At 37.9% G+C, this 26,533-nt stretch overlaps 1 protein-coding gene across 11 annotated transcripts in view; it reads left to right on the top strand.

The window, feature by feature from the left end:
• The window catches only part of PHLDB2 (pleckstrin homology like domain family B member 2), a 111,362-nt gene that overhangs the window by 30,017 nt on the left and 54,812 nt on the right, over positions 1 to 26,533 (top strand). For all 11 annotated transcript variants that reach the window (XM_077118428.1, XM_077118432.1, XM_077118430.1 and 8 more), the window contains exons 3-5: positions 11,563 to 11,946; positions 17,682 to 17,825; positions 19,238 to 19,375. In XM_077118428.1, the coding sequence (XP_076974543.1) occupies positions 11,563 to 11,946; positions 17,682 to 17,825; positions 19,238 to 19,375 (666 nt within the window). The remainder of the gene's footprint in view (positions 1 to 11,562; positions 11,947 to 17,681; positions 17,826 to 19,237; positions 19,376 to 26,533) is intronic.

Raw genomic sequence — 26,533 nt, 5'->3', positions numbered from 1 at the left:
TTTATTCACAGAATCAAAACCTGGTGGTTCAGAATTTTAAAAGGGATATTTGGAAATGATGTTATCTCTTCCTATATTCTGAGTTAGACTGGCCATTGTTACATTAACTGATTTAATCTTCAGATTGTACCCAAGCTTTACACTGATTTGTTTCTGAGGAGCCTTGCTTTTCTTAGCTCTAGTGTTGAAAATAATTCTCTGCCTTCTCTCACTTCATTGCCTTGCTATTAGATGGTTTATAGAATCTAGCTCCAAAATATAATGCAAGCCACAAATGTGAGCCACACAGATAATTTTAAATTTTCTGATACTCATGTTTAAAAAAAGGTGAAGTTAATTACATTAGTATATTGGCCAGCACAGGATTAGATTGACACTGTTATCTACTGCCTAAATAAATGATCAATTCTCTAAGTAAGCAGCCTTCCTCAGTTTCTAATAAAAGAAGAGTAGATCTAACTAGTGGGTAATATAAAGAAGAATGTCATCCAAGGTCAGATCACCTTGACTCATTAGAGAACAAAGCAAGAATTTTTTCTCTTTCTTAACCTGCAAATTGCTGGCATTTATGTAGATGTTTTGTAAATATTGAAGGGGTTCGTTGTTAGCAAATCAGGATTGCTCCCTGTCCCCAGCTGAAAGTAAAAACTGTTGTCACCTTTTTTCTTTCCATCAATTGGAGAAATAGATGAACAGAAGGGGAATGGCATTTAGCAATAATCTAATTTTTGATCTAATAATCCAACACAGAGCCTGTCTCAATACAATCCTATATTGCAACTACGGCAGCTGCTATGCATAGTCCTCTCTACTTGAGAGCAACCGCAGGTTCTTGCGATAGTGGCAGTACAAGCTATTGCCTCTTGATGGTGCCCCACATTTAAAAATCCTACTCAGAATTTGAGGGGAGTGTGGTCTGAAGATTCTCCAGCCAAATGCTGAAAGGTAGAAGGTAATACATTTCATGCAGAGCCCAGTATGCCACCATGTCAGGCATGGAAGTCTTATTCTTTTTTTGAATGATGAAATCAGTACATGGACATGTGTTATTAAGAAATGAGGCTTATAAATAAAATTCATAGAAATTATATACAAACTAGATGAAATTGAGATCATAGTTTATCAGTACTAAAGTAGATGGAATCAGGGCAACAAGGAGACTATTGAGTTTTGATAGTAAATGTGGTTCCCAGTATTTATCTTCACATTCCTTGGTATTGCTAAACTAAATGCACACTGTTTGCAGACTATTTATTGAGCTATGTTTATTTCTCATCAAATAATAGGCTTAGCAACTGTGCTGCCTATGTTTTTTTTTTTTTTTAGCAACAATAACAATAACTTTATATATGCACCAAACAGTATTATCTCTGGGATGACTTTCATTCTCTAGGTTTATTTGTCTGTTTTCATTACTATAGCATACATTTTCTGTTGTATGCAGAAAAATGATTCAGAATTTAAAAAGAAAAAAGAGACTCTTTATGACAATTAATGACACTGTTGCCCACAAGTACAATTTTCCCGATGTATGAAAGTAGGCCACTAAGACACACTCAATATGAGGTTTCCATACTGAGTATATATGGAAAGAAGGAAAATTTGAGTCATTTTGACACTTTTAGTTAGTTGAAAGATCATCTCATGAAATATTTTCTGATATTTACAAATCTTTTAATAAAATGATGTGCAACTTTTAAGTGAATTATACATTCTTTTTGGCATTAATAATACTATCAGTGATTTAATAAGAGAAAATTACATAACAGAACCTTATTAAAACCTAATTTGATAAATTCTGCAAAAAAATGTGGATGTTGCTAAAAAACTTAATGGAGAATTATGATTTCACTTGTACTGGCTAGTTTTTATCCTATGAATTTTTCTTTCCCAATTCTAGAAAAGCTGATGGGAATATTAGCTATGGTGAATATATATTTTTTAAGTTTGAGATTGATATTTTAGAAGATAAATCCAAAACAGTGTTACAACTGAAACACATTTGTAGTAACAAATTGTACTTTCAATGGGAGAATTCTGATGCAGACTTCTAGTGTGCAGGTTAAAACATATTAGATGGCTTTTTTTGAATTAAATTTTTAATTTTGAGATTATATGTGCTATAAAAAAATAATAGAGATCCCTTGTACTCTTTACCCAGTTTCCTCTGGTGATGACATCTTACAAAACTAATACAATATCACAACCAGGATATTGAGATTGATACAGTTAAGAAACAGAACAGTTATATCACTACAAGGATCCCTCATGCAGTCCCTTTATAGCCATACCCACTGCCCCCCTGTCCCAACCCTTTCCCCACCCCATGGAAACTATTAATCCCTTTCTCTAATTTTGTCATTTCCTGAAGGTTATATAAATGGGATTATACAATATGTACCCTGTTGAAATTGGCTTTTGCATTCAGTTTAATTCTCTGGAGATTCACTGAGGTTGTTGCATGTATCAATAGTTCCTTTTTATTGCATCTGCGGTCTGGATGTACCGTGGTTTGTTTAACCATTCGCTGTTGAAGGATGCCTGGATACTTTCCAGTGTTGGCCTATTAGAGTTAAAGCTGCTGTGGACATTCACATACAGATTTTTCTGTAACTGGAAGTTTTCATTTCTCTGGGATAAATGAAATAAATTCCCAGAGTGCAGTTGCTGGGTGGTATATAGTCGCTTTTCAGTTTTTTGCCAAACTGGTTTCCACAGTGGCTATACATTTTCCCTTCCCACCAGCAATGTATGAGTGATTCAGTTTTGCTGTATCCTCCCCAGCATTTGGTATTGTCATTTTTTTTTCTTGGCCTTTCTGGTACATGTGTAGCAATATCTTATTATGGTTTTAATTCACATTTCCCATATACTAATGATGTTGAACATCTTTTCATGTGTTTATTTACCATCTGTATATCCTTTTCACTGAAATGTTGTTCACATATTTTGCCCATTTTCTAATTTTTTAAAACTTTTCATTGGTTTTAAGAATTCTTTATGTATTGCATATGTACATATTAGATGTGTGTGTGTGTGTAAGTATATATATATTAGTCTTTTGTCAGATCTGTGGCTTTCTCCCAGTCTGCAGTTTGCTTTTTCATCCTATTCACAAGGTCTTTTGCAAAGGAAAAGTTTTCATTTTTAGTGAAGTCCAATTTATCATTTTTTTCTGTTGTAGATTATGCTTTTGGTGTCAAGGGTAAGAACTCCTGGCCCTGTCCTGATCCTGAAGATTTTCGGTTGTTTTTTTTCCTAAAGTTTTATGTTTTACATTTAAGTCTGTGGCTCATTTTACATTTTATGTTAATTTTTGTATAGGACATGAGAGTTAGATCAATATTCTTTTTTTTTTTTTGGCTTATGAATATTCAGTTGCTCTAGCACCATTTGTAGAAAAGACTGCCCTTCTTCCATTGAATTGCTTTTGTAGTTTTTTTCAAAAATCATTTGGGCATATTTGTGTAGCTGTGTGTCAGGATTCTCTATTCTATGGTGTTTTGCCAATACCCTACCATCCTCATTATTTTAAATATATACCTAAGTCTTGAAACTAGGTAGATTGATTCCCCCTACTTTGTTCCTTTTCAAAATTGTTTTAGCTATTTTAGTTTCTCTGCCTTCCCATATAAATTTTAGAATTTTCTTCTTTATATCTTCTGTAATTGTTTTAGTTTGTAAAATTGGCTGGAATGCAATATACCTAAAACAGAATGGCTTTATAAAGGGAAACTTGTTAAGTTGCAAGTTTACAGCTCTAAGGCCATGAAAATGTCCAAATTAAGGCAAAAAGGCCATAAAAATGTCCAAACTAAGGCACCCAGAGAAAGATACCTTGGTTCAAGGAGGCTGATAATGTTTGGGGTTTCTCTCTTAACTGGAAAGCCATGTGGCAACATCTGCTAGCTTTCTCTCAATGGCTTCCCCAGGGTTCTGTCCATTCTGTGACTCTTGGTTCTGGTGGCTCTGTAGCTTTTTCCAAAATGGTTCCCTTTTAAAGGACTCCAGTAAGCAACCCCACCTTGAATGGATGGAAACACATGTCCATGGAAACCGTCTAATCAAAAGTTACCACCCACAATTGGGTGGGTCACATCTCCATGGAAACAATCAGAAAGATCCCACCCAGAAATATTGGATGAGGATTAAAGGACATGGCTTTTCTGGGGTACATATAACTTCAAACCAGCACAGGGATTTTAATAGAATTATGTTAAATCTGTATATCAGTTCATGGAGAAATGACATATTTTATTAAGTCTTTCAGTCCATGAATATGGCATGGTCCTCCATTTATTTTGATCTTCTTTGATTTTTTTAATTGGCATTGTGTAGTTTTTAGCATACAAGTCCTGTACATGTTTTGTTAGATTTACACCTGGTTATTTCATTTTTTGAGCAATTTTAAGTAGTGTTGTATTAAGTTTGGTGTCCGTGTGTTCATCGCTAAATATGGAAATACAATTGATTTTTGTGTTTGTGTTGCATCCTGTCCCCACTTGGTTATTACCCAGTGGGGATGAAATTCCCACTCACAAATCAGTCTTCTCTGACACCTCGAGAGGGCCATGAGGAGAGTTGGGGTTTTTTTGTTATAGACTGGTGAGGGTAGAAGTCTAGGCTCCCCAGTGAGCCTTTGTTGTTGAGAATGTGGACGGTTCCACTGTTTATTCCATGGTGTTTGCCTGCAATAGAGCAGTTAGTGTCAAAAATTTATCTTTCTAGGCTGCCACTTTCCTGGCTCTTTAGTAAAGGGGGCAGGATTTGGGGGGGACTTTTTGTCAGTGCCCATTGGCATTTCAGGTTTATCAGAATAGCTCCAAGTCTGGGCTATACCAGGCCAGAAGAAATACCAGGGAGCTTACTACGACTTGTTCCTGGGAACCTTCAGTCCCTGTCTAATCTGCTTTCCTCTCTCTATGTTTCAGAATCTTCATAAGTTTGTTTTCTATGTAGTGTTCAGGGTTTTTAATTATACTCAGTGGGGGGGAATAGGAAAAAGTATATCTACTTCATCTTGCTAAGGTGGAAGTCAGTGAGAATAATTTTTAAGTTAGAACAGTCAAGAGCTTTGGTCTCTTGAAGTCTAATTGACTTTCAGGGGAGTGGGGGGAGGAAATAATTCTGTTGGACATGAAAATGTCCAGTTGAAGAAGTTTGATTTGGAAAAAAAAATTGATGTTTCACACTCAAAATTGCTAAGTCTATATACCTGACTCTGAGATTGTAACAACTTTTTTATTTTTAAAGACAAGACAGAATTTTGACATAACATATCTATTATATAGTATATTAAATGCTCTCCCATACATTCCCTTATTGAATTCTTCCAAGATCCCTGAGCTGGATGCTAATCTTATCATCGTGTTTTACAGACTAGGCAATATGGGCTTGAAAGGTTGAATTTGGAAAACAATTACCTGTTATAGATCTGCTACCTTGCAGAACATCCAATCTAAATCTCTGTTCTTTCTACTTAATCAAAGGAGACAGAGGTTCTGCTCTTAAAGACCAAGCATCTGTGGGAGGGGGGAGTCAATTTACTTCACAAATTGTTAAAACATAAGATTACAAGAGAGGCACTGAGCTTCCTTTTGAAGAGTCCTGGTATCTTTGTTTGAAAGCCTATTTCCAGTCACTTTACTCCTATTTTTCCTGGAAAGGTGTGAGGTGTTTTTTCTCAATGGGGGTCCAATCTGCATGAAGTCTGGTATACACTGCAAGAGGCCCAGAATGAGTGAGAGTGAAATGTCAAATATCGGCAGCTGCTTTGACATGGGGGTGGTGGTGGCTGAGCTGGGAAAGAGAGCAGGGAAGAAGGGTGGATCTACTGGGTGATGGAATAAAGATCATTTATTATTTATTTTTGTGGGGGGTGGGGGGTGGATGAGGACTGTTGAGTATCTTTTAAGACTGAAGGAAAAAGAGTGGACAGGGCGGCAGTAAGGGTGTGGAAGAAGGGATCATTGTTAGAACAAAGCTACAAGGCCCGTGGGAGGATATCCGGGTATAGTGTTGCGAGCCAGAGGACTTCCCCTTGAGAAGACTGAAGAGCTCTCCATAGATAACTGAGCTAAAGCTTAATTCTATTTATTGTGTCTCAGGTACCATTCTAAGTGCTTGAATATATTAACTTATTTAAGCCTCACAACAATCCTGTGAAGTGGCCACCATAGTATTGCCTCATTTACATATACAGTAACTGAGACACAGAGAAGCAAAGAGACTTTCAAGGCTACACAGGTAGTGAACACACCCCGCTGCAAGCCAAGCAGTGTGACTCCTGAGCTCATGCTCCACGTCACTAGGATACATTGAAAAAGGAGGCCTGGACAGATAAAGAAGGGAAGTTTGAGGACTTAAGCAGGGTGGCCTTGATCTTAGGCAGTATATTTTAGTGCATCCTAAAGATCAATGAGTGTTTTATGTTGCTGGTTAATTGCATATGTTTATGCTCCCCTAAGTATTCTCCCAGTAATCCTCCATTAATCATGGAGGGAGAATAGGTGTATTATAACACAAAGTCTCAACAGTCATCTGCATTTAAAAATGTTCATTGATCAATTAGTAGCTGTCAGCTTATTAACTTCTCTCCAAAAAACTTACATTTGCCCCCACAACAAATATATTACTCTTTCTTTAGTCAGTCCTGCCTCTTTCCAGTTCAGCCCCACCAGTAGGGGCACATATGCATATGCTGTTGAAACTAAGGGTGGCAGAATAAAAAGAAAATAAATAGATGCTCATAAAAGATTTTTAGATCTTTATGTTAACTTCACTAACATAAGCCTGAAGGTAGATTCCCCAGCTCGTCCATAAAAAAGAGTATTCTTAGAGATCAATTTGACTTTCATGAAAAGAATTTGTAAAACCAAACAATAACAACAAAACCCCTAAATAATACTAAGGCCGTATTTGGGTGAGCTTCCATTAATAGGATCCCCGAGTCCCTCATCTCCAAGTTTGGAGTCAGTCACCTGTCTGGACTTTAGAAGGGCTTCTGAGGGAAAAAAGAAAAAGCACTCTCTCAGAGATTTCAAACAGCATAGGCCTATTTCTCCCTGACACAGTCTGGCTGGCGTAGGCTGAAGGAGGCCTCTGTTCCACATTTCCTTGCTCAAGGATCTAGGCTGATGCAGCCAGCACCATCTGGAGCGTCACTGCCATGCCAAGCTGGGTGTGTGATAAGTCATATGCTGGCCGGTCATGCAGAAGGGACAGTCAGGGCTTCTCGCATTCCGTTGGCCAGCGCAAACCTGGTGGCCATTTCTAATCTGCGGATGGGCAGAAAAGTGTCGTCTTACCCTGTGCCCAGAAAGAGGAGAAGAGCCAATCTTAATAGCCCAGTTACTACCCCAAAGGGGTTATCTGTAAAAACAAATAGACCAACTATGGGCTATCATTAATCATTCAATTATAACTATGGGCTGTCATCAGTTGTAGCAAATGTACCACACTGATGCAAGGTGTTAATCATTGCATGGAACATGGAATTCTGTATTTTTTACATGACTATAAACCAACTAATTAAAAAAAAAACACTCATAAAAGATTTTTAGACACTTCTATTTTTGTTTCTGATACTCCTGCCTGAGACATCAGAATCTGTTCACAAACTCTTGGAAATTCTGCTTTTCTTCTCTCAGCTCCACCCCATCTCGGTCGGCCATCTACTTTTAGACCAAGGCCCTTGATGGTCACTAATGCACCTTAGGACTTTATTCCAAAAGTTTATCTGAGCTGTTAGGATCCCTTGAGCCCTGCTATAGAGGGGAAGAAGGCTGGCCCATTTCTATGCAGAGACCTCATCCCACTCGCCCCATCTCTCTGGCTGCATAATAGTTGTTGATCTGTGAGCATGCCTTGGTATTCTATAATCTATGCTTTTGCTTTGGTTATTCCTTTACAGAAAGGTCCTTTCTCACAAATTTGATGTTTGTTCTTGAGGATTCAATTGAATTTTGTTTTTTTTGTGTGTGTATAATTTTAATATATTGCTTCACCATATGTGAACCCACAGGTTTTCCACAAGCCTCTATTACCATTTTTTCTGTAATTGATGATGTATTTGTACCTCCTATAAAAGATTTGAGGATATTAGGCTATCTTTTTTTACCATCTGTATATCCTTTAGCATTTAGCAACTTAGTAGATCTTTGTTGAGCTGAAGGTTACAGAGACATTGAATCCCCCACGTAAACAGAAGAGAGTAGTAGAGTCATGCTTTTCAGTTACAACATGTTCTCTTAAAAAAAACTTTTACCTAAAGCATTTCTAGCCGTTAAAGGTTTTTTTATTTTATGTAATGAATGACCCTGCATATTCATTTATAACAAAAGGATTTTAACAAAGAAACCCCTGTATTTAAGTATCAGCAATCGGCTTTCTGTATAATTTTTTTTATTGGTGCAGTTATATGTATACCTCTGTGGCCTAGCCTGGCTGACACTGGGTTATTAGAGGAACATGTAGATTTTGGAGAAAAATGGGGTCCCTCTCTGAGGGCTGTGAAGCTGCAAAAATACATTTGTCTTAAAATGCAAGAAAGTGCTGAGGTCAGAAACATATACCTAGCCTACAACTTTTTTTTCTTTAAGCCGCTGAGGGAAAAAACTGCACACCATTCTCTTTAGGTATATTTTAAGATCTTGTGTTCCCTTCAAAGCTTCTTTTGATATATGTAGGGTATGGGGATGGAGGAAAGGGGAAAATGGGGAATATGAAAATATATTCAAAGTCATTTGATTCAAAGTAATCTACTTTACAAACCCTCAGCACCAATATTTTGGACCACTTTGAATGGTTGCTTTGAACTAGTGGCTTTTCAACAGAGTGAACAGTAGATTGCTGGTTTGTAAAGATGTGAAAGATTTGGAGATCCCAAAGAGAACTTTCAAAGAGGGCAGCCAACTCACTCAGTAGATTGCCAGGCAAAGCTTCAAAGGAAATTGAGTTTTGGGTAGGGGGCTGTATACCATTTGCCTGAGCCCATCCTCGTTTTGCTTGGTATTCCAGCATAATTATTAATGGTGTCCTCTGACTTCAAGAGTCTCCGTCTGGAATGGTCACTTTGGTTTTAGGTTAATGAGGGTGATGAAATGGGAAGGAACAAGCCTCCAGAATGAATAGGATTGGAGAGGAAATTATCATACGAGCGTAGTTTCCGTTCAGGGTTTTCCTTAAAAGGCTGCTTCTAGTGCTTTCTGAAATGCCTTGCAGACTTTCTTCTGACGTGCTTTTCATCATCCGTTTATTTTTCTTTGATGCAGTTATAGGACCAGTGTGTCTTAGCAACAGCCTGGATTTCTTTTAGATTTGTGGGCAGTGGTGTTGCATGTGTGTGGTGATCCAGGAATGGATGGATTGGCTGTGAATGAGGTGATAAGAGTAGAGAGAAACACATACCAGTAGAACCAACTTCCTGTGCACAAGCCTTTGAATACTGCGTTGCACTGTCTGAAATAGCATTCATTTTAAGCTGGGATCATTTATTCCCTGTGGAATTAAGCAACAGTACTGGCAGCAACAGAAACTATTTCAGGAAGGAGACGTGGGAGGAATTTTGCTATGTATTCCGGGCTGTGCAGAAATTGCCTTTCATGCTGGTGAAGGCTGCAATGTTTGTTAGAGCCCTCTTACATGGAAATCGACAACTTTTAGATAATCTTGAATGTAATTAATTTCAAGGCAACTGTGTGCACACCGTAATCTGTAAACATTAGTAAAGATTGAGTTTAGATGCTTCAATTTAACCCAAATTGCAGAAAAGGAATTTTTCTTTAGAGATTAGCCGGGAATAGAAATGCTGATGAGAAGGTAAAATATAACACCTTGTTCCGGTCCGTCTCTCACATATGACCCTGCAGATGGTCTTTCTCATATGCCGTTGTAGGGTTTTCTAGATTGTTGGGAAGTTTAAAATAAGTCAATTAATGCCATGCCGCTTTCCCCATCCCACCCCATAAAGCTGAGGTGGGTAGGGCTTGGCAGCCTGTGGCAGCCCTGGAGATAAATAAGCCCCGCGGTCCTGGCTGGACGGGTGTAGAAGATCCTGGAATGAGGTTGTGCAGCTATGAGTGCCTGCCCTGGGAAGAGGCCATGCGGACGGAACTGCAGCTGGAGCCCCGAAGTTCAGGCAGTGAAAGGGAGGTGGGGGCTTATAGGAACCAGCTTCAAAGTCCTTTTGAGCATATAATGCATTCTGGGGGATGGGGGAGTTGGTACTTACAACGGCAGATACGTCAAATGCACCTGAGAATGACATCTATCTTGTCATTTAATTGATTTATTTAAGAGAAACCAGGGAGATATTTTGGTCTGTTCCTATTTCACTTTTCTATTTGCTACTAATTCAACCAATAAAGAACTAACTGCTCTCTGCATTTTGTCTCTATAAATTAGCTGCGGGTAGAAATTGAAAGCTCAGCCCAGGCTGCTTAACTATTTTTTTTTTCTATTTTATTACTAATAAGCAGTTTGAAAAGTGTTTTTCTCTGGGGTGCTTTTGAATACTGTTCTTGATATGATAGATGTAATCAAAACATGTTTTTCCTTTGCCACTGGAGTTAATGTGGAGGGTGAAGTGAAGGGGTTGAGGGGCTCCTCCCCCAAACAATACCCTCTAGGCTTCATAAATTCTTCTAGAGTTTGATAAATTCTATCCCTCTGTTGTACGCAGAACACAATACATTTACTTCTAGTTAAAAATCATAAATATCTACCTGTTTTGTGTGAGAAGGCCACTGAAATGTCGGTTACACATCAAGGCCCTAATATATATATATATATATATTTTAAGTGAACTCTCATTTTATTTTCTAGCCAAATGAATTAGCAAAGGTTTAATGATCTCAGTTTGAGCTACACTGTTGACTTTCTATTTGGACAAGCTGTGAAATGCTCTTCATTTCAGGACAACATTCCTACTTTTTTCTAACTTTACTTCATCATGTGACAAATTATTGGAAGAGTGGAAGAGACCTTTACAGGGTGACCAAGCATAAAAGTGTTTTGAAATTTTTGAAGTTTTGCAAGAAAAAAAAAATGGAGGCACAGATGTACCTTTTAAATCAAAGTATTCTTTAAATGGTATTTTATATTTCTAACAATAAAATAATATTTCTATAGGAAATTAGAGAATTAATTTTTTAAGCACAAGTGTTAAGTCTAGAATAATGAAAGAGCTAGACATTGTTGACAGTTTATAGAGAGACGCTGGATAGAGAATTGAGATAAGAAAAAAATCAAAATAAATTTTGAAGTTTCTGGAGAATTGATACGCAAGGGAAGGCTGAGTACTGATAGGTGCTCGGTCAGTACTGGAATATACAAATAAAGGGGACAGCCAAAATTGAGTTGTGGAGAAGTCAGCATGGTTAGCTTGCTTGGGATTCATCTGGATCCTTAAATGCATCCATAAAAGATGATGGAAAATCATTACCAGCTGAGCATCTGTGGGTTTGTGTGTGCAATAAAATTGCCAATGGGCCCAGCCTCTTCAGTCTTTCTATTTGGAATTGTCACACACTCGCTGACCTTCCCCTCCTCCCTGTGTTCTAGGAGAGACAGCGTCTGGAAACCATCCTCAGTCTTTGTGCTGAATACACAAAGCCCGACAGTCGCTTATCCACTGGCACCACGGTGGCAGATGTGCAGAAAATCAATAAGGAGCTTGAGAAGCTGCAGCTCTCTGATGAGGAGTCTGTGTTTGAAGAAGTCCCAGTGAGCCCTGAAACAAGATACAGGTGCCACCAGAAAGGCTCTCTCCACGATGCGGACACACCAGGCTTCGGAGGCCTCAGTCAGAGCAGCGCCAGCTTCCTTTCCCCAAGGAGCATCAGAAACGATGAACTGTTCAGTGACCTCACCGCGGCTCCCCCACTACCTTCCTCTGCCTTTTTGAAAACTTCCAGCGAGTCCACTTATCTAAGTATGGCACCAAAGGTAATGCTGGCAGATTTATCTTTGATAAAATGAATTTGTCACTTTAGTTTTCTAAATTGTTTTCAGTGGAGCTTCGATTTAGAAGCTCATTAGCAGAACAAGGTACAGGGAATTAGGGTGTTCACCATAATATAACAACTTTTCACTATAAAAAACATAGCAGTACAAAAGGGTAGAAAGAGGGAAAAAAAGTAAGGTTTCTCTCCTTACTGCTCTCTCTTCTAGTTCTACACCTGAGAGATGAGCCCAGTTAACAGTGCTTCGTGTAGCTTTCTAATGTTTTCTGTGCATAAAGGACCATTTATTACAAGCTTAGGCATACATATACGCACCCACCCATGGTGTTCAGTGCTATTTTTGTCCCTTGCTAAATGTCTTAGGCAATTTTGCATATTAGCACACACAGTTCTACCTCATTGTTTTGTTTGTTTTGCATTTTATTGTTATTATTTTTTATTCGAGAAGTTGTAGGTTTATAAAAATATCATGCATAAAGCCTAGTTCCCGTATACCACCCTATTATTAACACCTTGCATTAGTGTAATATGTTTGTTACAATTCATAAGAGCATATTTTTATAATTGTGTTAATAACTATAGCCCATTCTTTACAATAAGTTCACTGTGTTGTGCATTCCTATGGTTTTGCTTTTTAATTATTTTAAGGTTTTTTTCAATTGTGAAATGTAACATATGTACAAAAAAGCAATAAATTTCCACGTACATTTTAACAAGTAGTTATAGAGCAAATTTTAAAGTTTGGTTTGGGCTACAGTTCCATGATTTTTCATTTTTCCTCTAGCTGGTCCAAGACACTGGAGACCAAAAGAAATATCAATATGATTCAGCAGTCATTTGTTAAATCCTATCTTCTCTGTACCTCATTTTTTTTTTGTATACTGTATGGTGGGGGTCACATTACATTCTTTTTCCATGTGACTATCCTGTTATTGTAGCACCATTTGTTGAATTTTTTGGAGAGGGTGGGGAACGGGAAGGCATATGGGCTGGGAATCGAACCCAGGACTCCTGCATGGCAGGCTAGGCAGGAAGTCTACCACTGAACTTCCTTTACATCCCCTCTACCTCATTGTTTTTAAAAGCTGAAGGCTGACTAGTATTCTGTTGTTTGGAAGTACCAATTAGGGTGTTTCCAGCTTTTAGCTAATTAAATTTATGCAGCAAATATTCTGGTATATATATATATATTTGCACAATTGTGCAAATCTTTTCGCAGGATCATTTACTAAATGTGAAATGGCTAGGTCAAATGGTGTGTATATGATTAATTTTAATAAAATTTTCCAAATTACACTCTCAAAATAGCATATATTTCCAGGGAACACTTTTACTAATGGTTTATGACGGTCCCATGTTTCCCGTACCCATGCCAACACTGGGAATTGCCGAATTTGATAGATGTTTTAAATTTTCTTTTCTTTAATTATGCACACATTTGGACATCTTCTCATGTTTTTAATAATTTGTATTTTTGACCTATTTGTTTTTATTATTCACCCATTTAAAATTTTTTTTTGTCTTATTTTAACTCAGCAGTAAAAGTTATGGTAAGGAAACTAGTATTTTATCACAAGTAAATTTTGCTTTGACATTATGATTTTTTTATTTTGGACACACAGGAGTATATATATTGTTGTATTATTATTTTGTCTTCTGGTTGTATATTATGATTATAACAGAAATTCCAAATTTGAGGATTTCTTTAAAGCGGGTCAAAGAAAATCTTTTCATACTATATCTTTCATGGGTTAAGATTTTTTTCTATGAAAATTGAAAACATATATTATTGCTCTACCTGTTTTTAAAAAGGACTTGAGGGAGCTTGGAATAAAAGATATACATTTTATAAGAACAAAATTAGAACACCAAAAAACATAGTAAATAGGAGGGAAAAAAGCAGGTATCATAATTATAGAGACTATTTAAGTAACTCTGATCATTATATTCAACTCTGAAATCTTGGCAATCATGGCCAAAGGACCAAAAAATAGAAACAGTCATTAATTTTTTGTTGAAAGAGGACACAACTGGTTCTTTAAGAGAAAGATGTTATGATACTAAATTCTGAAAGTAATTTATATCCTGGAACATTATTCAGAGTTTGGGAGTTTTGTTTATATGTTTGTTTAGCTATAGCCAGACTTTTACTGAATGCTCCTAGTCCAAAGTCCTTTTCTACCTGTTGAGTTATTCCATGGTATACGTCAAGGATGCAGGATTGTTAAATCCACATTCAACATCAATCCCCTCCTTTTTTTTTTTTTTTGCATGGGTAGGCACTGGGAATTGAACTCGAGTCTCCAGCATGGCAGGCAAGGATTCTGCCACTGAGCCAGGGTTGCACCGCCCAATCCTTTCCTTCTTTTAATGACCGTATTTACCTTACTAATTCTCAGTGGAAAGTAATTCTGAACAGAACATCTCTCTGTGGCCAGAAAGTTGCTTCTGTTAGAAATTAGGACCTGGGGAAAAAAAATCAAAATTGTTGGTATTCTTTCACTTCCTTTTCATCTTACATCTTTTTATTTTTCTCCTCCATGGAGATATATCAGCTTTTTGTGAAAACAGTGAGCTGTCGGCTTTAAGGACTGACTTTTGGGAGATAGGTTTCTTCCTGGAGAAGCTTGTGACAAGGAAGCTGTTGATGTGTAAATGAGCTGATCTTGGCAAATGGTTTTAGTTTCTCAAATATGAGTAAATAAGGCCTGTGAAGCTTAGAATAGCATCCATTGTTACAAGAGATGTAAAACTGTGGGTTCTTTTGAGAGCAAACATCAAGGTCCCCTCAGGTTACCTTATACCAGCCTTGACAGAGGGGAAGTGAGAGGAGGATGTTGGGTTCCAAGGAGTGAGTGTTTCATTTATTAATTTTTCAAAGATGGACTTTAGATACATAATACCCCATGTCAGGAGATAGAAGGCTCAAAAGAAAGAAAAGAAAAAAGCAGTCCTGGCCATTTGTTTTGGCTGCTCTTCTACTTGGAGTAATTCTGAGCACTGAATTATTTGCGTAACAAATTACAACGTTTATAACTAATCAAGTAGAGATAAATGGGGAAAGAAGAACATGGCAAAAAAAAAACACTCTAAGTTGACTTAAACAAATATTGTGACGCTATTTAGAAAATCTGGGATTTACTAGTCTAGAACTTGTTTTATCTAACCTTTAAAGAGGTAGATGCCCTTGGAAATTTACTAATTTTCATTACTCTTTGTGAACCTGGCCTCCTTCACGTTAGGTAAAACCTGACTTTAGGGTTCATCACCCTTCCCTTTTTGTGCAATCATTCTATCTACAATGGAAAGCCCCCACACCTATTCCTCCTTGCAAGAAGTCTCTAAGAAGAGATCTGCCAAAAAGGGACAGAAGAAGCGATCTGAAAAAAGGTGGAAAATGTCTGGTTCCCGCCCTCTCTTCCCTTTCTTTGTTTGGATCAGGTTACTTTAAAGATGACAATCTTCGGAATGCACAGACCTATGTAATCTGCTTATTCAAGCATGTTGCTATGACAGTGGAATCTTCTCATTACTATAAGAAAACCCCAGATAAATTAAAACAAAGGGCATATGTTTAAAATTTCAGCTTTCTCTGTCATCCAAACACTAAGGCTATTCAGCGGAGTCACACCCCAAGCTCTCTCTATTTGTTTTCTCCACTAGGTTAATACATGAAATTATAGTATCCATACTCCATCCTATCACAAACTATTCAGAGCTTAGCCTGCCTCTGGAAGATTCTTCCTTTTATAAACAACTAGGTGGCATTGATTGCTATGAACATCCTCTCAGGTTGTCTTTTATTAAGTGTACCTATTGTGATAAATTTTCTGAAGACTTCGGTTACACAGATACATATACTTTCCACTATTACCTGTCTTCATCCCCCATTTGCTTATAAAGTTATTGTTTTACAGATTGTACAGTGGTTTGTTTGTTGGTTTGTTGGTTTTGTAAGACTTTGCTTCCACTAGTGAGAGATATATTTTTAAACCACATTGGAAGTTGAAACCTAATATACAATGTCACCATTGACCCAACAGGATATTGGCCTTCATGAGTCTTTCCTGCTAGGATTATTCATCACTGATTTTGGAATGCCATTCACAGTTACAGGCATTCCACAAGGCCTAAAAGAGGCACCTAAGAATTAGGACAATGAGATACATTGTCTGTGAGGGAAAGGTCAACATTTGTTTCATTAGTCGATAAGATATTGGATTTAAGATGACAATGAAAAAGCTTAATGTCAGAGTTTGGAGGGCCTGCATACCTTTGTATTAGCCAACTTTAGATGCTGACTTCTGAGTCATCTAAGGGCAGCACAGTAGCATAAAATAAAAAATGCAACATGGCAGGTATCTTAAAATTAAAATGATCAGGATTGTTAAATAAAGGCAATGAATTTAATGAGGTGTGCTAATGGTTTCTGTAGTTAACTTGAATATTCTTTTCAGTGACTAGTAAGTAATCTTCAATAAGTAATTGGGCTACCATTTCGATTTCCACTTGTGAACTTGTAATAATTATTGACCACTCCAAATTATCTCTTTATCAAACAGTGATAAAAATAAATAAGCACTATGGCAATTCTGGCATCCCTTGAGTTTAAACCACCTGACTTTCAGAAAGACTGGCTTCTGCCAGGACATCCCCAAGATAACCAAATTTATATTCTTGAAAGAAGGAGATCATTTCTGAATCACTATATTCTCTTTTAAAACACTAGCCAGTTAAATTTTGCCTGTAAGTATGAACTACAATACTTCTTTCTTCCCTGGGCATTTCTCATAAATCTGTTCAGGGTTGTAAGTATGCCCTATGTCACTTAATTCCTTTCTCGTCTTTCCTGCTCTCGCAAAGGGACTAGTTTTTCCATGAAATAATTTTATGAATAGTGGCCAGTGTCCTGTTTCAGATTGCAAAAGCCCACATGGACTCATGAGTGATTTAAGCACTATATAAGAAGAAGGTCCTATAGAACAAAGACAGTAGTGTGTTAACACAAAAAGTAAAATATGCATCCACTTAAATGTGCAATTTTAAAATCACTTAGAGGATCACTGAAGTAATAAAGCCTGTGTTATTGTGGTTATTAACTTTGTGGATCATTTCAATGAGATGGGGGCCAAGTATGAAGTGCCTTAGCCCTAACATCTTTTGTTGGGAAGGAAATACATATGCGTGCCTGCTGATCTGCAGATAAACCTAATTTAGGGATCCAGTAGTATGGCTGAGATTCAAGACGCCCTTGTAGTGGGTATATTCTCTTGGAGAAGAGAGAGAATATGGAGATTGTAATGAAGGTAGCATTGTGTCCAAGCGGTCCTGAAGAAGATGTGAACCTAGATGTGAAGACTATCTAGGTTCTAATTTTTTTCTGTGCCCAACTTTTTCTATCGTCTTGGAAAAGTCATTTCAATCTTTATTGACTGCACTTTCCTTATCTCTATAACTTCCTCATCCTTTCAGCTTTAAACTAATAGGAATTTGTGAATTTAAGTTGGTTTGTGTGAACTAGCTTAAGAACCTAACTGCTGAGGGTGGCATTGTCCCCTTGACAAAATGCATTCAGAGTTCCAACTGAGTAATGCCAGGGATGCTTTTTGAATCCAGATGGGCTCTGAGGCTGGGGAATACTAGACCCGGCTAGTTTATAAGTTGGGAAATTCTGGAATTGAATTATTAATGACTGTTTTCTATGTTGATTAATCACAGACCCCAGAGAGCATAAGTGAAGAACAAAGGACTCAGGAGTTGGTCACAATGGAAGAAACCCGAATAGTAATTCTGAATAACCTTGAAGAACTTGAACAAAAAATTAAAGATATAAATGACCAGATGGATGAATCTTCCAGAGAGGTGAAAACCATGATTTCACTTTTACCCTTTTCCCTTTTCTTTCTTTCCTTTAGTTTAAAGGGCACAGGTTTTGCAAGGCTGTATATACAGCTGTCAGCATGAACAAACATTTGTTTGATGGGTATCATGAATAGTGTACACATGCCTTTTTTTAAAAAAAAATAGATGAGATAAACATATTAAGTTGTTTTAATGTAACTTGTTGTAATGTATGTTATATATAACTTTGTTTTAACTAGTATACACTTTCTGATTTGCCCAACAAGATCTGTCAGCTGAGATATGCTGTACTTAGGTTTCCAAGTTCAAATCCAACAAACATTTTCTGAGCATGCCTACTGTAAGTTAGGCACTGGACTGGCACTGCGAGGGGATTCACACATGAATCAAGTATAAATCCAGTGTCTTAGTTTGCCAGGGCTGCTGTAACAAAGTGCTACAGATGAGCCAGCCTCAGCGATAGGAATTTATTGTCTCACCTTAGTTTTGGAGGCGAGAAGTCCAAAATCAGGGTTGGCAGGACCATGCTTTCTCTTAAGTCGTAATGTTCTAAGGGTGGCCTGCCGGTAATCCATGACTCATTACATAACTCTGGCTGTTTCTCTCTCTCCCTCTCCCTGTGTCCTACTGTGCCAACATTTCCTCTGCTTGTCAGGACTCCAGTCATATTGGACTAAGGCCTCCCTGATTCAGTTTGGCCTCACATTAACTAATAACATCTTCAAAGATCCTGTTCGCAAGTGGGTTCACATCCACAGGACTGGGGTTAAGACTTGGACGTGATTGCGGGGGACATCTTGACATTTGGAAACTTATTCTATAATAACTGTATAAACTATATATAATTATAATAGGAGAAGGACAGTGGTGATTTTTATATTACCTCCATGGAGTAGGAGGAGCCAATAATTCTGCCTAGAGGGCTCTGAGTGTCTGTATTCACAGATGATCTAGATGGCCCCATCAGTGGTGAGAGGATTGCTTGCCTGCCATCCTACACACAGACCCTGAAGCCCCTCCTGCCTGCATTGCTAGGAATGCAGTGCTTACGTGCTGGGCTGCGTATAACTTTCACTTCCCTCACTCTCGGGACCAACAGACATGGCAGTTCCAAGATAGTTCATGCTAATAAGAGAAATATCATTGAGCAGTAAGTGGAAAAGGGGTTATAGTAGAAAAATGAAGTGATATGATAACTAGTGTTCTTAACAAATATATTCCGGGCTCTGCAGCTCTCTTATGTAGAATTCCTGAGCCTCACGTGGCTCCCTGGAATATTCTCTAGGCCTGCGATCTGGCCAAACCCTAGTACTTTCTGAAATTTGGAGCTGTTACAAATGTATCTCTAAAGAAGATAGGTGAGAATTTCTCTGAATGGGGAAATACTTCTGAGCTTTGTTTTCTGACTGTAGCTGGATATGGAATGTGCCCTCTTGGATGGAGAACAGAAATCTGAAACAACTGAACTTATGAAGGAGAAGGAGATTTTGGATCAACTAAACCGAAAAATAGCAGAACTGGAAAAGAACATTGTTGGTGAAAAGACCAAGGTAAAAGAAAATCATGTTTCAGTACAATTTTTATGGGCAAAGTGATGGTGCCATTTGATTGAATTTAAATATTGAATGTAATTACCAAGATTTTACATTTATATGCCATGTTCCTTGAGATAGTCATACTAACGAAAACTCATAAATATCAGATAATTTATCACAAGCAAAGGACTCTCAGATACTCAGCTGCTGAGACTGAGAGACAAGAGGTTGCTTAATATGTGAACTGATATTCATGGCAGCTTCTCGTACTTGAGATGAGTGAATTGCTTTTTACATTTAGCCTTTCTGCTCTTTTAATTCCACTGTGTTTTTAAATCACTTTTTAGTATACTGAATGTATACTAAATCATCTTTGCTTCTGGTGCCTTGTGGGGTGGCTTAAGCATATTCAGATATGATTGACTCATTCTTGTCATATTTCTATTTGTTAAAAAAGATGAATGGGGACCATTCATCTCACCTGTCTTTTCTCGTCATGTCTTTGCTGTGAGTGCACTGCTCTGAAAACGCATTGAAGTTTTCTGGGGGTCCCCACACACTGTCAAGTGAAAACTGCCTGTGAAACAAAGGTGACCCTTGTCTTGGAAAAGGTCTTGCTTACACATTTCAGGCCACAACCTGAATGTTAGCTGATGTCTGTTAGGGAAAGTATAAAAGTTACTTGTAGTCCTTAGAGTTCAGGGTGATAGTTGGGTTGTTTTTTTTTTTTTTTTTTTGGTCTGTTTATTTAGTTCTTTTTCTCCGGGATATACTATGCATTACTCCCTCTACCATTCTAAGTTAGTATAGTTGAAATAAACCTAAAACAAAATTCTAGTTTGGGAAAGAAAAAGCAAATGAGCTTTAACATATGATTCCCTGCTCATCATGTTCTCCACTAAGCTGAAAAAAGGGAAAAAAATAATAATTTCAAGTAAGTACTAGTGGTAATATGTGTGAAGAATTTCTGCTAAATGGGGCTTCCTTTTTAGGCTCTTCTTTGTTTGATACTTACAAATAAAAGCATTTGGTGTTGGTGCCAAAGAATGAGCTCTCAATGAGGTCAGAAATGGAAGTCAGGTTAAAAGCTTCACAGCAGTTTCTTGGTTGCTTGCTTGTCAAACTTAAGCTGCCCAGCCTTTTCGTATTAAATTTTACGTGTGTTAATTCTACCTCCAGACTTTGAAAGAGTGAAGAATCCTTTTGCACAGTAGGTGAAGTTTTCCTTAAAAGTTAAAAACCAAGCCAAAGAATTTACTTGTCTCATTTTGCAGTAGAGATGGATTTAGTTAACAGCTTATGTTTTCAAAGATTTGCATCAATGCAGCATGAAGTTTTTGTGGACGTTATCAAGTGTCTTATTTTGGTACTTATTAAGATTTTACTCTTTATATCATACTGCAAAACCCGTGGGACATTGGAATGGGATATCATATTCACTGTGAACCCTTTGCCTTCTTATTCCATGGTTTTCATGGATTCATCCATTATTCGAGTAACCTACCTATTCCAGAGCCTACAAACTCTACTTGTCTATTATTGACATTGTATTCTACCCCAAAACGTAGCAAACTGAATCAATGCTAAGTCTCACTTCCCAGGGAAAGTTGTGTTAGAGGTAGAGTTGAAACTCTAGGAACTTAGAAAGGAGCAGAGAGGCTACCTCCTTGTGTTGTTTTGGTGACTTTGGTGACAGAGATTGTGTTTAGCAGAAGGGCCTACAGAGGGCTTGAGTATAGGACCAGCTCTGCAGCTGCTCGGGGATTAGTTGGTATTGGAAGGTGGAATTATTGTCTGTCATCAAATGGTGTGAAAAATGGCAGAAACTGGTTTGGGTGAGGGACTCCAGGGGAGAATAAGGGAAGTGGAAAAGACTGGGGCTAGATATTATTGCCACATATTTTTGCCAACCAAACTCAAACAGAGACTCAGTGCTGCTTGGTGGCATTCCTGCTTTTCTTGAATATTATTCCACCATTTTATGCCACAACGATTTCATACTTTCACTCTATTCAAACCTCTGGCCCACTTTCCTCCTACTAGCTCTGAGATGACCTCACTACTTACTTCACTTAGAAATTAAAAGCACCAATTCTTCTCACAATGACTAAGGAATATTCTCTCTTCTCATCAAAGACAAGTCCCTTTGTGTATTCTCTGGGTGTCCTCTCAGTCTGCCTTTGCAGGGTCTTCAGTCCTTCCTTACTCCTACCCTCTGTCCCCAACTCCACTCATTCTACTTTACTTTTCCTTTCAGCATGCTAATATTATTATTAAAATAATTTATTATTTAAAATAAATACATAAATAGGCTGCCATCCAGCCACCATCATAGCCAAATGTTTCGAACACTGTTCTGAGTGCATTGTGTCAGTATTTCTCATTGCCAAATGAACCACCTCTCCTGTGCCAGGTGACTCAAGTTCCCACTGCTCCATCACATTTGCTCTTGTTAGGACTCTTGTCAAGACCCCCATGTTGCCTAACCCACTGGGGCTCTTCAGTCCTTAGCAGCCTTCAGTGTAGGGGGCGACTTTTATTCTTAGCATGTGCCCTGCCCCTTTTACCTCTGGGTACCACACTGTTCTGGTTTTCCTTTTCTCTCTTACTCATCTCTCAGATTGTCCCATCTCAGTTCCCATTGCTTATTCCTCTGCCTCTGTTGAACTAGTTATTGGAATATTTTTCTCTGATCTGTGCCCTCTTCTTTTTTTTTTAATTAATTTTTAAATTTTTTTAAAAAATGTAACAACAAACAAAAACAAACATTCTTAACTTATGATCATTCCATTCTACATATATAATCAGTAATTCACAATATCATCACACAGTTGCATATTCATCATCATGATCATTTCTTAGAACATTTGCATCAATTCAGAAAAAGAAATAAAAAGAAAACAGAAATAAATTCATACATACCATACCCCTTACCCCTCCCTTTCATTGATCCCTAGCATTTCAATCTAAATTTATTTTAACATTTGTTCCCCCTATTATTTATTTTTATTCTGTATGCTTTACTCATCTGTTGATAAGGTAGATAAAAGGAGCATCAGACACAAGGTTTTCACATTCACACAGTCACATTGTGAAAGCTATATCATTATACAACCATCTTCAAGAAACATGGCGACTGGAACACAAGTACCCTCTTCTTTTGTATCACATTGTTTTTTGGCCAAGGGTTCAAATTTTATATATATATATATATATATATATATATACTGGTGACTCTAAATTATGTCTCTAGTTCAGAACTCTTTTCTGAACTTCTGACTCATATCCTGTAGCCACTTGACATCTCTGCTCAGATATGTCACAGGTATTTCCAACTGAGCACGCCCATTACAGAACTCTGGTTTTATCCTTCCCCTTCCCACCCTCCCTCCCTGCCAAACCTCTTCTTCCACCTGTTTTCCCTATCCAGGAAACAGCTTCTCTATCCATTTACATGTTCAAACGAGAAATCTGGAAGTGAATCTTGGTGCTTCTTTCTCTACTACCCCACATCCAATCATTACCAAAACACTTCTCAATTTTGCACCTCTCTCTCTGCATCTCCACCGACAGCATTTTCTTCTCAACTAGCATCGTCTTTGATTTAGCCCCCTTTCTACTTGCTTCCCCTTCAACCCATTCTCTTCACAGGAAGCCAGGATGATTTCTTAAAAATATAAATATAAATGAGATCATGCCACCCTGGTTTCTGTTCCCCTGTACTTTAAATACAGTCTAAATTCCTTAATGCTTTTGTCACCTGCTACCTCTCCAACCTTTCTGTCACCACTCTCCCCTTCTTCACAGCACTCTCATGCTGGTTTCCTTCTGTTATTTTAAAGGCCCACCCTCTCTTCCCACTCAAGGTTCTTTGCAGATACTGTTGTCCCTGCCTGGATTTCCCTTCCCCTATCCTATGCCTAGTTTATTCTGTGTTTCAGGCTGAGATTTGGTGATGGTTCCTCCAAAAAACCATCTCAGAGCTTTCTAGTTTAGGTTTTGTTTTCCCTGTTATTCTTTTCACACTCTTCTCTGTCAAATTTTGTAACTTTGTTTGGGGTGCTTATTAGATAATTTATCTCCCTCTCTAGACTGTAAATGTACCAGGGCACTATTAGCCACTATCAATGCAGTCCAAAGTTGGAGGGAGAGTACTGCCTAGTGTGCTTTGGAAATATGGTCCTTGGGTCTCCTGTTTACAGCTAGTCCAGGCTGAGCTTCAGCAGAAACACTGAGCCAGACACCTGCCAAAGAGCTACGTGTGGCCAAGTTTCAGCAGCTGTGATGGTCTGCCCAAGTGCACATGCCAGCGTGCCTTTGACCACACTGCCAGTCAAGCCAGAGTGTAAGACAGAAGGAGGAAGTGGCCTTTGCCCTTTTGGATTGCATTTCCTTTTCAATACACCTGTTGCTGTTGTCACATGTGGAATGAGAAAACCTATCCCTGTTGGGAAAACTCAGATGTCAACGGCATATCCTGTAAGCCTGGCTCTGACTCTTTGGAGCCATGGGAAAAAAAGTTTAACACCATCTCAGAGTTCTAATTTGGTATGAAATTGTTAATGTTGTTTCTTTAGCTCCTCAGACCAGTCTTTGGTATTATTTATGATAACTAATTTGGGAACTATTGTACTATTTACATATTTAATGTAAATTAACCTATATATTTATTATGGATGATTACTATTATATGTTATCGTATAAAATATAAGCTACAGACATCATATATACAACATAAAATATAGACACTGTAGTCTATTATATATTTATTGAACTTTTTTTTATTGTGAAAAATAACATGTACAAAAAAGCAGTAAGTTTCAAAGCACGCCACAGCAATTATAGAACAGATTTCAGATTTTTATATGGGTTACAGTTCCACAATTTTAGGTTTTTCTTTCTGGCTGCTCCAAGACACTGTAGACTAAAAGAAATATCAATATAATGATTCAGGAGTCATACTCATTTGTTAAATCCCATCTTCTCTTTTATAATTCCACCTTCTCCTTTGATCTTTTTTTAAATTATTTTTTATGGATTCAGATTCACGTACCATGTAGTCATCCAAAGGGTACAGTCAGTGGTTCACAGTATTGTCATCTGGCTGTGCAGTCACCATCACAATTGACTCTTTTCTTTTTTGGTGAAACATAACATATATACAAAAAAAAAAACAATGAATTTCAAAGCACATTGCAACAATTAGTTGTAGAACAGATTTCAGAGTTAGTTATAGGTTACAGTTCCATCAGTTTAGGTTTTTACTTCTAGCTGCTCTAAGGTACTAGAGACTAAAAGAAGTATCAGTATAATGATTCGGCAGTCATACTCATTTGTTAAACCTTAACTTCTCTGTATAACGCCACCATTTATTGAACATTTTTGCAGTCTTTACCTGGGCTGACCTTTCACTGCCCTCAGGGGGACCACTGTCAGAAACATCACTGAGCCAGTTTCCATGTGACTCTGGAAATGTCACTGTCTGTTGTGTTCTCACTCCGTAGCTGTATGACAGAGTCACCATGGACATGCATAGACCCTTCACAAATGGGCGTATCTAAATTGAGTATAAACCCAGAGGGGATGTTTATTTAGTAGTGCAGTAAGTAAAGAGGCCCACTAAATTTCTTGGGATGAATGAAAAGAAAGAGGATTGTTTCCTCTGTCCTAGTAACTTGTTTTTGTTTAATGGGCTTGGTGATTGAGAGTGGGAAGCTGCTGGGACCACAGATCTCAGTGTGAGCAAAGGCCTGTTATAGAACTGGCTTCTCTGTCCCTCCTCCAAACCCCAACCCCACTCGTATGCCAAAGGCCAGTTTCAGGCTACTGCTGAGAAGAGGTATGTATGGGCGTGTATATTTGCTGGAGTAGGTTTTCTTTCTGTCTTCAACTTTCTCTGACTACGTTAACATTTTAGAAAAAATGGTCAGTTTCCTCTATTTTTGGATTATCTGTGTGTCATCTAGCATATAAAATCAAAAGTTAGTTGTAATGGAATGCAGTTGAATGGTTAAGGAAAAGCTCTGCTTGGTGATGAGGTTTTCTGTTTCCCAGGTGGTAATCATAAACTAAAATCACCCTTTTGTCTGCGTATAGATATTTTGTGTTTTCACACATAAATTGTGATGGCTTGTAGACATCCTGGAATGCCTATTTTTATAGCTAAATAATGTTTAAAGGGGAGAACTGAAACTTAAAGCACCCAGTGCCATACGATATATGTCTGGGTAAAATCTTAAAGTGCTTGACTTTGTGATTTTTCTACAATAATCATAAATCATTGTATATTCAATGGTTAAAATTTCCCCCCATTGTAACTTGCCAAATTACCTGCTACTTCCTCCATATCCTTCCTTCTGTTGAGAGCCAGGGGGAGACCCAGAGTTTGAGCCCGAGTTCCTCAGCAAGGTGCTAATGCCTCTGAGTGCAGAGCATTTGCCAAGCCGCAGTCAGGGTTCAGACGGGACCCAGACCTTCCCGTGCATCTCTCTTACATTTCAAAGTTAGCTTTCTGCCTAAAGGAAGTGGAAATTTATCATGGGGTTTGGGGATTAAATCAACAGGGTTCCCGAAATAGGGTTATTTTTTCTGATGGTTATTTGATTGCATAAAAACTTAAGTCTTCAGATTTTCTAATTTTTTTCTACACTAAACACCCTTCAGTTGTATGATTAAAATGTCAATGCCAAAGGAAAAAATCCTAAGAAAGGAAAATAAGGATATGCCTCTGTAGAGGCAGGCAGAGAATGGGCTCTTCACCATCACAATTTGCTGACACAGGTCCATGATATTTCCTTTTCAATTCAAAAGTCTGAAATGGACTGGGGGGAAAATCTCCTTTTGTAAGATTGGCACCAAAATGTAGTTCATGGCCAACCCTGACTTGAACTGATATTTATACTTAGTGTGAATATTTATAAGTTCAGCTGCAGAAATATTAATGTTGCAGAAATAGTAATTCAAGGCTGCTGCCCCAGACCTCACTGGATGTGTATAATGTATGATACATGTACTGTATTACCTCTATACAATTCAGAATATTCTGAAATCTGAAACACATCTGGTGTTAAGAATTTCTTATAAGGAATTGTGGACTTAAAATGTAGCCTCATCTGTGAACCCTTGCGGATGCCGGCCTCCCTATGAACTAACTTAGGGTTCAGGAACTGGAAG

The sequence above is a fragment of the Tamandua tetradactyla genome, chromosome 10 (genome assembly GCF_023851605.1).
Source record: "Tamandua tetradactyla isolate mTamTet1 chromosome 10, mTamTet1.pri, whole genome shotgun sequence".
NCBI classification, from domain to species: domain Eukaryota; kingdom Metazoa; phylum Chordata; class Mammalia; order Pilosa; family Myrmecophagidae; genus Tamandua; species Tamandua tetradactyla.
This window is presented reverse-complemented; position numbering and strand designations above follow the sequence as displayed.